We start from the raw sequence: 14,205 nt of genomic DNA, 5'->3' as shown, positions 1-14,205 counted from the left end.
AAATAAAATTTTTATTATTTTAAGAGTCAAAGTATAATTTTACTTTCACTGATTTAAATTTTTATAAATTTTAAAGTATTTTTTTATATTTTAGGGTGACTGAAGTCTTTGCTAACCCCTTGACTGGCAATGCTCTTCTTAGATGGAGAGAATGCGAAGTAGTTTGAAATCTAAAATCTAAAAGTCTCTTTTCATCTTTAGTAGGTAAAATCAATGATTTAAAATATATAAAAATAATCCATAAATTGATATAAATTTTCTCGGTCGATAAATAATTTAAAATAAATAAAAAATTAATTAATTCGTGAATTGATATAGATGAATTGAATCAAATTATATATATTTGAATTTTTTAATAAAATTTTAATAAATTATGGATTTGTACTAGGTGGACCGAATTGCCACTCTCAGTCCAGAAACATCGGCTCCCCCCTCCAATTCCAAACACCTCTCTAATCCATTCCACTGTACCTCACCAGAGACCACTCCCTATCCCTTTCAATCTTCCGATAAACCAGCCCATAACTACAGGGAGTGGAACATCCTTGGTGGGTGGGGACAACTCCAAAATATCCCCATACTTAGGGACTAAAACATTATTAAAATATTTCAGAAAATCCCAAACTCAATGCTCATTGGCTACATTGAATTGATGTGGCAGATAAGTTTACCCTCCTTAATTATCTTATCTTTTCATACCTGTCACTATTTAATATCTTTGCTCGTTTCTCACAATGAACAAACACTCACTTCTTTCTACTACTGAGCTCACCCTTCACTTTGGTCCACTACACAGCCATTTCAAAGTGGTACATACATGGCTCTACAAGCTGCTGCTTTGGTTCCATCTACTTTCTCTGTACCAAAAGAGGTTTGTTTTCAGCTTTGTACTGAAGAACTGGTTCTTGTTTTTTTTTTCTGATTCAGTTTGGGGTTTTTGACATTTTGGGGTTCTAATTTGTAGGGAAAGTCTGGTGCTTCTTTCAAGGATTCATCTCTCTTTGGAGTGTCACTTTCTGATCACATCAAAGCTGACTTCACCTCTTCTGCTTCAAGATGCAAGGTTGGGATTCTGAGTTCTTTAAATAGGACAACTATGGTGTTTATGCTGTTTTTGTGCCTGTAATTGAGCTTTTTTCCTTTGTAGAGGGAATTCAACCATAGAATTGGGGCTGTCAGAGCCCAAACAACAGCCACTGCAACACCAGCAATCACCAGATCTACAGTGGATGGAAAGAAAACACTAAGAAAGGGTAGTGTGATCATCACCGGTGCCTCCTCTGGATTGGGTTTAGCCACTGCGAAGGCCTTGGCTGAAACTGGGAAATGGCATGTTATAATGGCTTGCAGGGACTTTCTCAAGGCTGAGAGAGCTGCTAAGTCTGCTGGAATGTCAAAAGAAAACTACACCATTATGCATTTAGACCTTGCCTCCCTCGACAGTGTCCGACAATTCGTCGATAGCTACAAGCGATCAGGCCGACCTCTTGATGTACTTGTTTGCAATGCTGCTGTTTATCAACCAACTGCCAAGGAACCCACTTTCACTGCTGAAGGATTTGAACTTAGTGTGGGGACTAATCACCTCGGTCACTTCCTTCTTTCGCGGTTATTGCTCGATGATTTGAAGCAATCCGATTATCCATCGAAACGCCTCATCATCGTCGGTTCCATAACAGGTAATTTGCTATACCAATGTCATTCAAAATGAGCATTTTTGTATGAATTGTGGTATTGGTGTACTAACATGGAATGAATCAGGAAACACAAATACATTGGCCGGTAATGTACCTCCGAAGGCAAACCTTGGGGATCTAAGAGGACTTGCAGGTGGACTAAATGGACTGAACAGCTCTGCCATGATTGATGGTGGAGATTTTGATGGTGCCAAAGCATACAAGGACAGCAAAGTCTGCAATATGCTCACTATGCAAGAATTCCATAGGCGTTTCCATGAGGAAACCGGCATTACATTCGCTTCATTGTACCCTGGTTGCATAGCTACCACCGGCTTGTTCAGGGAGCACATTCCTTTGTTCAGGCTCCTCTTCCCTCCATTCCAGAAGTACATCACCAAGGGGTTCGTCTCCGAAGAGGAAGCCGGAAAAAGACTCGCTCAGGTATAAACAAAAACTAAGATAGCGAATGCGAATGCTCGGTTATGATCTTTTGTGCATTAACACAATTTCATTGCTTCTAATGTAGGTCGTGAGCGATCCTAGCTTGACGAAATCTGGTGTTTACTGGAGCTGGAACAAGGATTCGGCTTCATTCGAGAACCAGTTATCTCAAGAAGCTAGTGATCAAGATAAAGCACGCAAAATATGGGAGCTTAGTGAGAAACTCGTTGGCTTGGCCTAAATTTAGAGCCTTGAATGCTTTGCGGCAGAACTTTGATAATGGCTTAAGGGTCTTATCTGATCCCATTGATGAGTGTAGATGACTTTGTGAGTTGCAGTTTGTCAATAAAAAATTTACTCACCCCAATTTGCAAGAATCTCAAGTTTCTCTTCCATTATCAAATATGAAAATGAGAAAACATAACCAAAATATCGATTAATTTATGATGTTATAGGGCTAGAAATATGTTAAAAGTACAACATCAGCCTAACATTAAATTTAACCCTTCTTACATCTGTTGTCAATTTCGCCTTTATTATTATTTAGCTAGTTTTGTCCTTTTAACTTTTTAAAATTAATTAAATTTGACCATCGACCTTTTGAAAAGAGTCGAAATGATGTTTTCTAATAAAAATATTGACTAAAATGTTAATTTTAAATATTGACTAAAATGTTAAATTTTTAAACACAACAACTCGTATGACAATCCACCTATATGAATTTCAAGTTTTGACTTTTAATTTATTTGACAAATAGTAATATGTCAGTATAAAATGCATATAAATAGTCACGTATGTTGTCATGTCAATTTAATTAATAAATTAATATTTTTACTAAAGAAAAACTATTTTACATTTTTAAAATAATTAATGACCAAAATTAATTAAAAAAGAATAATAGTTAAATTAACAGAAAATGTAAATGTCAATTGCTAAATTTATTATTACAAAATTCAACCCAAAAACACCAATTTAATGAAGGGCATTTTAAGCCCAATTTGCTCTCTCAAGATAATACTTTGCAACTTGTGCAACAGCTGCTAAGCATTGAATATTAGGCTTTGGATCCTTAGCTTGAAATTCTTTCTTGACAGCATATGAAATATCAGATTTTATGATGCTTTTGCTCGGGGATTTTTCTATTATATCGAACCGAACCAGTTGAATCGAGCAACCAATCTCAAGGCATCCACCTTCTAAAGTTTGTGCCACTTTCACCCTCTTTTGGTCATCAATCACATTGAATATCTCAGTATAACTTGAATTCCCTGATTCATATTGAAACAATCCATCATCAAGTTCATTAAAATGCATGGATTTTGATAAAAGAAAAACCTGGTTTAAGTACCTGGAACAAAAGTGAGTTTAAGAACAGTTCCAACCCCACCATCACCTTTCAAAACTTGAATCCGTTGAATAACATGTTTAAGCTGTTGAGCAGCGAGTTTTGAGATCCCAAGGTGCCTATAAAGTTCCCAAGTCAGATTTGCAGGCACGTTCACTTCAACCTCATTGGTAAGATGCTTTAATTCCTCACAATTAACTCTAATGTAGCAACCGATGAGAAGAACAAAGAAAACAAAAGAAATTTGCTTCAACATTTTTCTTTTTTGTTTTTAAACCTTTGGAATGATTCTATGATTTCTGTATTTCTACAATTTGCAGTGTTTAAATATAGAGATATGAAATGAGTTATGTATATTCTAATAAATGATCGAGATAACGTTAAAATTCATAAATGCTAGATTAGTTTGCAATTTATTGCTACATTTTCCATTTAAATACATGAAAATTTTGAGGAGGGGATTAATGAGCAAATTTGTTGAAATATTTTATTGTAATTGATATTTATCATTTATTAGATAATCTGAGGCGATATAAGCTATACAGATTAATTTTGCAAAGTGTCGTATTCCACATTAGTTAGAAAAATTTAATATTTAATGACTAAAGTTGCACATTGACCTGTTCATTTATTTAGAACAAAGAAGATAACAAAGACTTAAGGGACTTAAGGAGAAAATTAACTATAAAGACTTTATTACATGTCATATTAAAAATAGTGTCCAGAAATTTATAATTTTTTTAAATTTAATAAAGGAATTTTCTAATAATTGTTTCAAGAAAATTTTTAACAATTTACTTTATCAAAAAATTGACATAACTGAGGGTTTCCATTTCTCAATAAAAGCACCATTTGCATGTACAACAGTTGGCTCTTTTCTAGTGGATAAAACGGATGGTGGCTGCCCCTAATTCATGAGTAAAACCAGAACCAAAGAAAAAACACAACAGAGCAGCATAAACCAAAACAAAAACAGAAAAATCAAATGAAAATGAAACGATTCTATTGCCTAACCAGTAGCCTCCATCTCCATGAAAACCATTCATCAGTTATCAAAACAAATTAGTCCATCGTTCTGCTTCCTTCAGATTGTTCCTATTAAAGAAACGATGAACCCTTGTAACTCTCGAGCTTCGATGTCCCCATAATAACCCCTTATCCAACACAATTAGTTTAAGCACAGTAAGCTCTTCTATCCCCTTCAGCTTCTTCCTCTACCCTCACCCACGCCTCTTCAATCCAATAGGTGGGCAACGACAACTCCCTAACTTCTTTCTCCATCGCATGTGCCGCCCGATTCGCCGATCTAGGTGCAAATCTAAAAGTAAATTCCACAAACCTCCTTGATCTCTTTTATTAAAGGTACAATCTGTTGAGAAGTTAATGTAGTTAGTAGTTAGCAAAATTAGGCAGTTACAAGATTAGTTAGTTAGTTAAACAAATAGTCTATAAATGTAAACATACTCTGTGTATTAAACAAGTAAGTGAGAATTTTTTTTCAACATGGTATCAGATGCTATGGTAGTCGTTTTTTCTGATAATTCTTTGCTGTTTTTTTCTTAAGCTAGTTATTGGGCTGGTATCTGTAGCCCAAGTTCGATAGTTCTAGCAGTTTTTGGTTTGTTCTCTAGGGCACTTTTCATTTGTGTCTTCGACGTTTTTTGGATTACTGGTTATCTTTGTTTTCTTTTTGGGTTCTTTCAGTAACAAAGAAGATGAGTCTCTCTGATTCTGTTCTTGATTTCAATCACCCGTGTTATCTTCATCCATCAGATACTCCGGGTACATTGCTCGTCGCTCATCAGTTGACAGGTGTTGAGAATTACACTGTTTGGAGTCGGACGATGAGAATTGCGTTATTGGAAAAAAACAAGTTGGGATTTGTGGATGGCACCTGTTCTAAAACCATGGTACCGGAGGATATGGGTCATCAGTGGGAGCGCTGCAATGCGATTGTCCTTTCTTGGATTCTAAATACTGTTAGTAAAGAACTCTCGGCGGGGATTGTTTTTGCGTCCAGTGCGGCAGCAGTTTGGAACGATCTTAGTGAACGATTTCACAAAATTGACGGTTCAAGAATTTATTTCTTGCATCGTGAAATTACTACCTATTCTCAAGGTACGGTCTCAATCTCTGCCTATTTTACCAGATTGAAGTTACTTTGGGACGAATATGATACCCTTGTACCACCGGTTTCTTGTGATTGTGGTCAGTCTCGACAGAATGATGTTCATGTTGGACAGCAGCATTTATTCCAGTTTCTTATGGGATTGAATGAGTCATATAGTGCTGTGCGTAGTCAGATTTTATTGATGAGTCCTTTACCGTCTGTTAATCATGCGTACTCGATGATTATGCAAGAAGAGTCGCAGAGAAAGCATAGTTCTAGTAATGTTGGGGATGACTTGGTTCCTTTTTCTTCAGTTCAGATGGTACAGAAAAAACGATTTAATGGTATTTGTGACCACTGCAAAGTTAAGGGACATAAAAGAGAGACTTGTTATAAACTCATCGGTTATCCTACAGATTTTAAGTTTACAAAGAGGAAAATGAATGTTTCTTCTTCTTCGGCAGTGAATAATGTTTCTACCCCTGACTCTGCTTGTAGTAGTGAAGTACTGGACTCTAGTGGGTCATGTCCGCCAGCACCTATGTTTACACAAGATCAATGTAACCAGATCATGCGTTTGTTGAATAAAGACCCTGTTGTCGTTGAAGCTGCTACCAGTATAGCAGGTATGGTGGATCTTGGTAACAAATGGATCATTGACACTGGGGCCACTGACCATATACTGTCGGATCTTCATTTCTTGGAATCTACTATTGCATGTCCATTAGGGTCACCAAGTGTTAGGCTTCCAAATGGGTCTTTAGTCTCCGTTACTCATACTGGCACTTGCACAATTTTACCTAACCTTTCATTGACAAAAGTTCTTTATGTTCCGAATTTTCGTTACAATTTACTTTCTGTTTCCAAACTTACCACCGATCTTCATTGTATGGTTTCTTTTTATCCTCATTTTTGCTTTATACAGGATCTCTCCAGTGGAAGGATGAGGGGGATTGGTAAAGCACGAGGTGGTCTTTATATCCTGGATCCGTCTCAACAGACTATGGTTTTACCTCCTTCTTTTGTTGCAATGGCTTCTACAGATTCATCCATTCTTTGGCACCATAGACTTGGTCATGCGTCGGTTTCGAGACTGAACAAGGTTCCTATTTTTTCTTGTACAAAATCTGCTGTTGATAGTATTCATAAGTGTCCTGTTTGTCCACTAGCTAAACAAACCAGACTTCCATTTCCTATTCATAAGTCTCGTGCTAATACTACTTTTTCTCTTGTGCACATTGATTTGTGGGGACCTTATCGAGTTTCTACTCATAGTGGTCATAGGTTTTTTTTAACGATTGTTGATGATTACACACGAATGACTTGGGTTTATTTGTTGCGCTCTAAGAGTGATGCTCTTATTTGTCTCAAACAATTTTTGTGTTGGTTAAAAATCAATTTTCTACTATAATCAAAACTGTTCGTAGTGATAATGGGTATGAATTCTTTAAAAATGAATGTACTGAATTTTTAAATATGTTTGGAATTGTTCATCAAAGTTCATGTGTTTATACTCCTCAACAAAATGGAGTTGCTGAATGAAAGCACAGACATTTACTAGAAGTCGCCCGATCCTTAAAATTTCAGTCTCACGTGCCTAGCAAATTTTGGGGTGAGTGCGTTTTAACTGCCTGTTTTTTGATTAATCGTCTTCCTACGTCTATTTTAAGCTGGAAATGTCCTTTTGAGCTATTGTATCATAAGTCACCTGATTTTTCTCGATTAAAGGTCTTTGGTTGTCTAGCTTATGCTACTAATCCTAGCTACCATGATAAATTTTCTCATAAGGCTATTCCATCTGTATTCATAGGTTACTCTCTTGTACAAAAGGATACTTGCTGTTTAGTCTTGAAACCAAAACCTTTTTTGTTAACCGAGATGTTGTTTTTCATGAAACCATATTTCCTTTTAAGATTCCCACCAAACCGGTTTTGCTTTTTCCTGATGTTGATCCTTCTATTTTTCTACAACTTGAACCTTCCTCTTCCTTGTTTATTCCATCTTCTTCATCTTGTGTACCCGAGCCATCTTTTAACCCTTCTATGCCTACTGCTGTTCCTTTACGACGTACTACGAGGTCTGTTAAGCAGCCTCCTTGGATGAAAGACTACGTCTGCTCTAACCAATCGTCCACTTCTTGTGCCACAGGTTTGTTTCCTATAGCTGCTGTTTATTCTTCTTCTCATTTGCCTATTCATACTCAATTGTTTGCTGCTCATGTTTCTTCTTTACTTGAACCCCGTACTTATGATGAGGCCCTTTTGGATCCTCGGTGGGTTGATGCCATGCAACAAGAGATTCAAGCTTTGGAGGCTAATGGTACATGGGAGATTGTTCCTTTACCGCCTGGCGTTGTTCCCATTGGCTGCAAGTGGGTTTACAAAATTAAATATGCTTCTGATGGTTCGGTGGAACGCTTTAAAGCACGGCTTGTTGGTAAGGGTTATAATCAAAAGGCTGGTATTGACTTTCATGACACTTTTTCTCCGGTCGTTAAACATGTCACGGTTCGGACGGTGATAAGCATGGCAGCCATTCATAACTGGCCTCTTTTTTAGATGGACGTATACAATGCGTTCCTTCAAGGAGACCTATTCGAAGAAGTTTATATAGAAATTCCAGTTGGTTTTCGCAGCCAGGGGGAGTCTCATGTATGTCGTCTGCGTAAATCGTTGTATGGTCTGAAGCAAGCGTCCAGGCAGTGGAACTCGAAGCTTATAGAGGCTTTAATACGAGGAGGATATGTACAAAGTAAATACGACTATTCCTTGTTCACAAAGAGGGATGGAGGTAACATGGTTGTTCTACTCATATATGTGGATGATTTATTAATTACAGGTAGCAGTGCTAGCATGATAGATGAATTGAAGCAGTTTCTGCATTTGAATTTTAAGATGAAAGACTTGGGTGTATTGAAGTTTTTTCTTGGAATTGAAATAATGAGATCAAATAAAGGGATTATATTGAATCAAAGGAAATATGCTTTGGAGTTGATAGCTGATTTGGGATTAGGAGAAGCGAAGTCAGTATGTACACCGCTGGAACATAATTTGAAACTCACATCAATTGAGTATGATGAGTCGGTACAAACAAAGGTGGATGGAGATGATTTAGTCACGGATGTTAAAATGTATCAAAGGTTATTGGGAAGATTGATATATTTGACAAATACACGACCAGACATAACGTTTGCGGTTCAACATTTGAGTCAGTTCATGCACAGACCAAAAAAATCGCATTTAGAAGCTGCTTTTCGGGTGGTACGATACATAAGGAAAAATCCTGGTCAAGGTATTCTATTATCTGTAGCAAGCAAGACACAGTTGATTGCTTTTTGTGACTCTGATTGGGCTTCATGCCCCATGTCTAGGAGATCGGTGACTGGTTTCTGTATAAAAATTAGAGAATCCCTTATTTCGTGGAAGTCAAAGAAACAGACCACAGTTTCCCGATCATCGGCAGAAGCGGAGTATAGAAGTATGGCAGTGGTTGTAGCAGAGGTTGTATGGTTGAACGGTTTATTGAAAGAAGTTAGTCCCAATCAATTTGATAAATCATTGGTTCTTTCAGATAGTAAAGCAGCGTTGCAAATTGCTGCTAATCCCGTTTTTCATGAGCGGACAAAGCATATAGAGATTGACTGCCATTTTGTAAGAGATAAAATCAAGGATGGAACGATTCAGATGCAGCACATTGGAACAACCGAGCAACTTGCTGATTTGATGACAAAGGCCTTGAGCATCAAACAACATGAGTTTTTAGTATCCAAGTTAGGGGTTAAAGATATATATCAACCCTCAACTTGAGGGGGAGTGTTGAGAAGTTAATGTAGTTAGTAGTTAGCAAAATTAGGCAGTTACAAGATTAGTTAGTTAGTTAAACAAATAGTCTATAAATGTAAACATACTCTGTGTATTAAACAAGTAAGTGAGAATTTTTTTTCAACACAATCTCTGAACACGTGGCTCACTGACTCCTCCACCAAACGACAAGAAGGGTAGCAGTTAGACACCACCAACTTCCTCTTTTGTAAATTGTCAAATGTAGGGATATACTTGTTAGCTATTTTCCATATTGTAATTTTAATTTTGCTTGCAATGCTGAGATTCCATATTTTCTTGTAAAAATTTTGTAACAACATATCACGTTGTACCCCCTCCCCAACTGCCATCCCCGAGCCCTCTGCTATTAACTATTTGTATCCGTTTTTAACAGAGTTTACTCCTGTGTTATCACTCTTCCACACTAGCTCATCCCTCTAGTCGACCTCAGCGACTGGGATGCTCAAAATTCTGCTCACTTGTTCGTCATCAAACATATTACTCACAACTTCCACTTTCCAAGTAGCGACCTCAGCATCTATAAGATCAGCCACCATTGAGTAATTTATGTCTATATTCTTAACTGTTACTCTACCTTTTTCAGGTCCTGGAAACCAAGCATCATTCCAAATGTTAATCCTCCTGTCGTTGCCAACTCTCTACCCCATTCCTTGCTCTAATAACCCTCGAGCACTCCAAATACTCCTACAGATATAAGAAGGGTGGGATTCTAACTCAGCACTCATAAACTCTCCATTTGGATAGTACTTAGCTTGCATAATTTGTGCAAACAAACAGTCTGTATTTGCAATCAATATCCACCTCTATTTTTCTAAAAGGGTTATATTAAACTTTGCTAGATCCCTAAAGCCCTGCTTGCAATTTCGACTTACGCATCGATTTCAGTTGACACCAATGAATACCTTCTTTGATTTAGAGTGTCTCCATCGAAATTTACTAATAATGCTTTCCAACTCATGACATAAAATAACTGGTAAAAGGAAACATTGCATCGTATTAATTGGAAATGATTGTAAGATTGATTTAATAAAATATACTCGGTTCGATCACCTAACTCAAGCTATAAGATATTATAATTATTAAATATCAATATTATTCAATAGTTTGACATAAATAATCAACCATTCCATATTACATTATAAATACAATTATTCATTGATATTTAATTGAAACTAAACTTTAATCGAGCTTACGGAGCTATTAAAATAACTCAGAAATAAATCAAGACTTATATGAAACTTTTATAAGAAGATAGGTAAAAAGTGTAAATAGGGGTCACACGGTCGTGTGGTCTAACCACGTGACAAGAATGAGATCATGTGGTCCTATGACTTGGTAGTGTTGCCTAACCGTGTAACAAATTGATGTTGTGTAATTTTGGGTCGTACTATTGTGTCATCAAGTTGTATAACAAATTGATGCCCTATGAACCAACCTGCACCTAAATTCGATAGGTTATTTGGTCATGCCCTGCAACTGTGTATGACACACGACTGTGTGTTAGGTTGTGTCACAGATGTGTGTGTCGAAAATGTCTTCTAAATTAAGCAATCTCACCCTAGTTCACTTATGCTACAAGCCATGCAATACACCAACTATTTAATCTATTCAAATGCATAAAAAACTTGATTAAATACATCATATAACATATAACCTAAGTGCTTAACCAATTTGCCATTATTAACACCACAATTCATACATAAACTATTAACCATTCAAGCATAAACAACTTAACATTTCATGCTCATTCAACCATAAAATATACTTCATTTTTTCATAATATTCATCAACCAAAATTCACCAACTAACCAAAACATAAGAAACATTTCATAACTAAAGTAACATAATAGAGACCAAATAGACTATTACCAACTTAAACCACTAAAATAACCAAGTAATCTTTACATCTTACATCCAAATACATAATTCATATCCCAAATGGCACAAAACATAACAAAAAAATACTCTTAAACATATATGACACAACCCTATTTACATGCAACTTATAACTGAGTCAAAATAAATAAATAGCTACCAAAAGAGTTTATAAATAATGTGATTTCCAGAAACGATCCAATTGACAACTCGAATCCAACAACCTACAAGAAAGAAAAATGAAACGAGGTAAGCTTACTTAAAACTTAGTAAGTTTGTAGAAATTAAAAAACACATATCTTTCATTTTAAGCATACTATTTGAATTTAACATATAATTAGAATTCCATGCCTTGTTTCACATTTCCTAACGTACAAAATGGTTAGACATGTACATATAACATAGTAAGATCCTAAAATACATGTTTCACATGTCAATTCACAACCAATAAGTACATAATCGTCATGCCATGAATTCCATTTCTAAACATTTCATTGACTGTTTTGCCCAGAGAACTATAGTAACTTAATTTTGGATATGCGGGGAAATAATATTGACACAAGCTGACCATTACGCGGTGTTGCTCACACAAGCTAATAAGAATATGCAACAAATGCTAGATTCCAGTCACCGGTGTGGTATCCACCACCAGTACTTGGAACTTGGAAATATATCACTGACATTGAGTGCTTGGAAACTGTAACACCGGTACATAGTTCCTAATATTATAATCACCGGCACCTAGTGCTTGAAACACCCCAATGATATGTCATTTGTATCCTAATCATTCAATAAGCTCACACGGGCTTTAACTTGTATTCCATAATCTTTCATGTTTAAAACATTATACCATAACCAATTTGATCACATACATTCCATAGAATAACATGATTCAACTCAAACACGTACAATTACCATACGTTACAATTCAAAAATTTATTTCCACTTTCAAACTTACCTCAATTAACCATGCTTACTATACATGTAATAGCTCGATTTTTAGTGATGTTTGAAATAGTGGTTCGAGACCACCAAAGCTGGTAAATGAGCTCATAAATTTTATTATTTAATATTTACAAGCCAAATGAGATTTTTAAAAGATTTTTGAATTAGTAAGTTTGTGGTTACAAGGATGTATTAGATTAATTGATTTAGAAAAAGAGGTATCGAGACCTCAGTGTTATAAACCGAGTTGTAAATATTTTTATAAATATTTACGGAGTGTCAATAAGGTAGTATTAAAGTTTTATTAGGAAATTTTAATGTTTTGGTAGTCAATTAATTAAAAAGGAGTAAATTGAAAAAGGGACAAAACTTGCTAAAGTGATTAAATAGTCTAAATAGTAAATAAAGGAAGACTAAAAGGGCAAATAGACCCATATGAATGGCTGAGGTGGCATAACATGAAAAAAATCAAGGATTTTATGTGAAATAAGGGAAAAATTGTAAAATTTGCCAAATTAAAGAGAAATAAATGGGAAATTGAAAATTCTAGACAAATTCATCATCATTTTCAGCTCAAATACAACCATTGAAGAGGGTTTAATCTAGATTTTCATATTTTAGCTTCATGTAAGTTTAATTCTTGCTTTTTCCTTGAAATTTTTATGTTTTTGGACTTTTACAACTAAGGTCCAACTTACTATTTCATTAGTTTTTGATTTTTTTGAAAGTTTTGGAAGATACCATTAATAATTTCATATGATTTTAGTTATTAGATGATGAAATTGAGATGTTGATGGGTATTTAAAGGTATTTTATTAAGGAATTTTGGATGAAATCATGTTTTAGGGATTAATTAGTAAAGTTGTTAAATTTATGTGAAATTTTGAAATTTCATGGAATTTATGGGTAGGTATTGATATATGTGAAAGTATTTAGGCTTGGAATAAGGAATAAATTACATGAATTTCATTTTCCGAGTCTAGAGACGAAATTGTCATTTAGTAAAAGTATAGAGGCAAAATAGTAATTTTTCCTAAGATGTGGCTTGGATAGAATTGAATGTAAATTGTATTAAATTGATTTTAAATTTACTCATATAGATCTGGATAGATCAAATACGGAGCTAGATCGAGGTAAAGAAAAGTGACGGATTAGTAGACATCAATTCACGAACACTTGTCGAGGTAAGTTCATGTAACTAAATTGTGTATATTTATATGCTTAAATTTGAATGTTGAATATGCAAATTGTATAAATGTCATGTATGTGTATATAATTTACCTCATATCCAATAATTCCTAATAAATGAATAAGTCATGATAAAATGAATGAAACTCGATTGGATACAGGGTTCTGTTTCCCGAAATGGTAATGTTCCTGCATATGTTGCGGATGTACCGTAGCTCAAAAGAGCTTCCTGTTACAAGCCCTCTCAAGCTTCCCATTATAGTGTTCTTGCGACCTTCTCGTTAAATACTATTCTGAGCATCCTGACTGGTTGTGTTCTGCATTTGTAGACACACCCACGCTCTTATGGGTGTTCTGTTTATAAGTTCTTTGTGAACCTCCTGTTAAAGTGCTCTTCGGAGCTTCCCGTTAGTGTTCGCTTGAGCTTCCCGTTATATGACTATTCAGTGCTCTCTGTTAAAGTGCTCTTCGGAGCTTCCTGTTAAGTGCTATTCGGAGCTACCTGATATAGGCTCTTTGTGAGCTTTCTATTATTAAGCTTGAATAAGCTTCTCGTTACATGGCTCAATGAGCTTTCCATTATAGAGCTTGAGAGAGAGCTTTCTATTTCAGTGCTCTAATGAGTACTCCCGAACATGAATTGACGAATTTCTAATTTGTACACTTTATGTATACTACCCTCGTATCCATCGAGATTTCAAATGATTCAATAGGTGAAATTCTGACATGAAGACAAGTGAAAATAAAAATGAAACCAATATCTGAAAAAGACATGAAATG

At 35.5% G+C, this 14,205-nt stretch overlaps 3 protein-coding genes across 3 annotated transcripts; 2 read left to right on the top strand and 1 right to left on the bottom strand.

The window, feature by feature from the left end:
• The first annotated feature begins 408 nt into the window (after window positions 1-408).
• Window positions 409-2,497, top strand: LOC107903551 (protochlorophyllide reductase, chloroplastic). The gene is made up of 5 exons (XM_016829632.2): window positions 409-871; window positions 965-1,063; window positions 1,148-1,679; window positions 1,762-2,120; window positions 2,206-2,497. The coding sequence occupies exons 1-5, from the start codon at window positions 818-820 to the stop codon at window positions 2,359-2,361; spliced, it is 1,200 nt and encodes a 399-aa protein (XP_016685121.1). The 5' UTR covers window positions 409-817; the 3' UTR covers window positions 2,362-2,497.
• A 537-nt stretch (window positions 2,498-3,034) lies between these two features.
• Window positions 3,035-3,803, bottom strand: LOC107902916 (norbelladine synthase). Its single transcript, XM_016829025.1, has 2 exons — window positions 3,469-3,803; window positions 3,035-3,388 (listed from the first exon to the last, which is right to left on the bottom strand). The coding sequence occupies exons 1-2, from the start codon at window positions 3,719-3,721 to the stop codon at window positions 3,108-3,110; spliced, it is 534 nt and encodes a 177-aa protein (XP_016684514.1). The 5' UTR covers window positions 3,722-3,803; the 3' UTR covers window positions 3,035-3,107.
• Window positions 3,804-8,133: 4,330 nt separating this feature from the next.
• On the top strand, window positions 8,134-9,381 carry LOC121217281 (uncharacterized mitochondrial protein AtMg00810-like). Its single transcript, XM_041092804.1, has one exon. The coding sequence runs from the start codon at window positions 8,134-8,136 to the stop codon at window positions 9,379-9,381; it is 1,248 nt and encodes a 415-aa protein (XP_040948738.1).
• Window positions 9,382-14,205: the final 4,824 nt, after the last annotated feature.

The sequence above is a fragment of the Gossypium hirsutum genome, chromosome D05 (assembly GCF_007990345.1).
Source record: "Gossypium hirsutum isolate 1008001.06 chromosome D05, Gossypium_hirsutum_v2.1, whole genome shotgun sequence".
NCBI lineage: Eukaryota > Viridiplantae > Streptophyta > Magnoliopsida > Malvales > Malvaceae > Gossypium > Gossypium hirsutum.
Note: the sequence above shows the minus strand (reverse complement) of the source record. Positions and strands in the feature narration are given on the sequence as shown.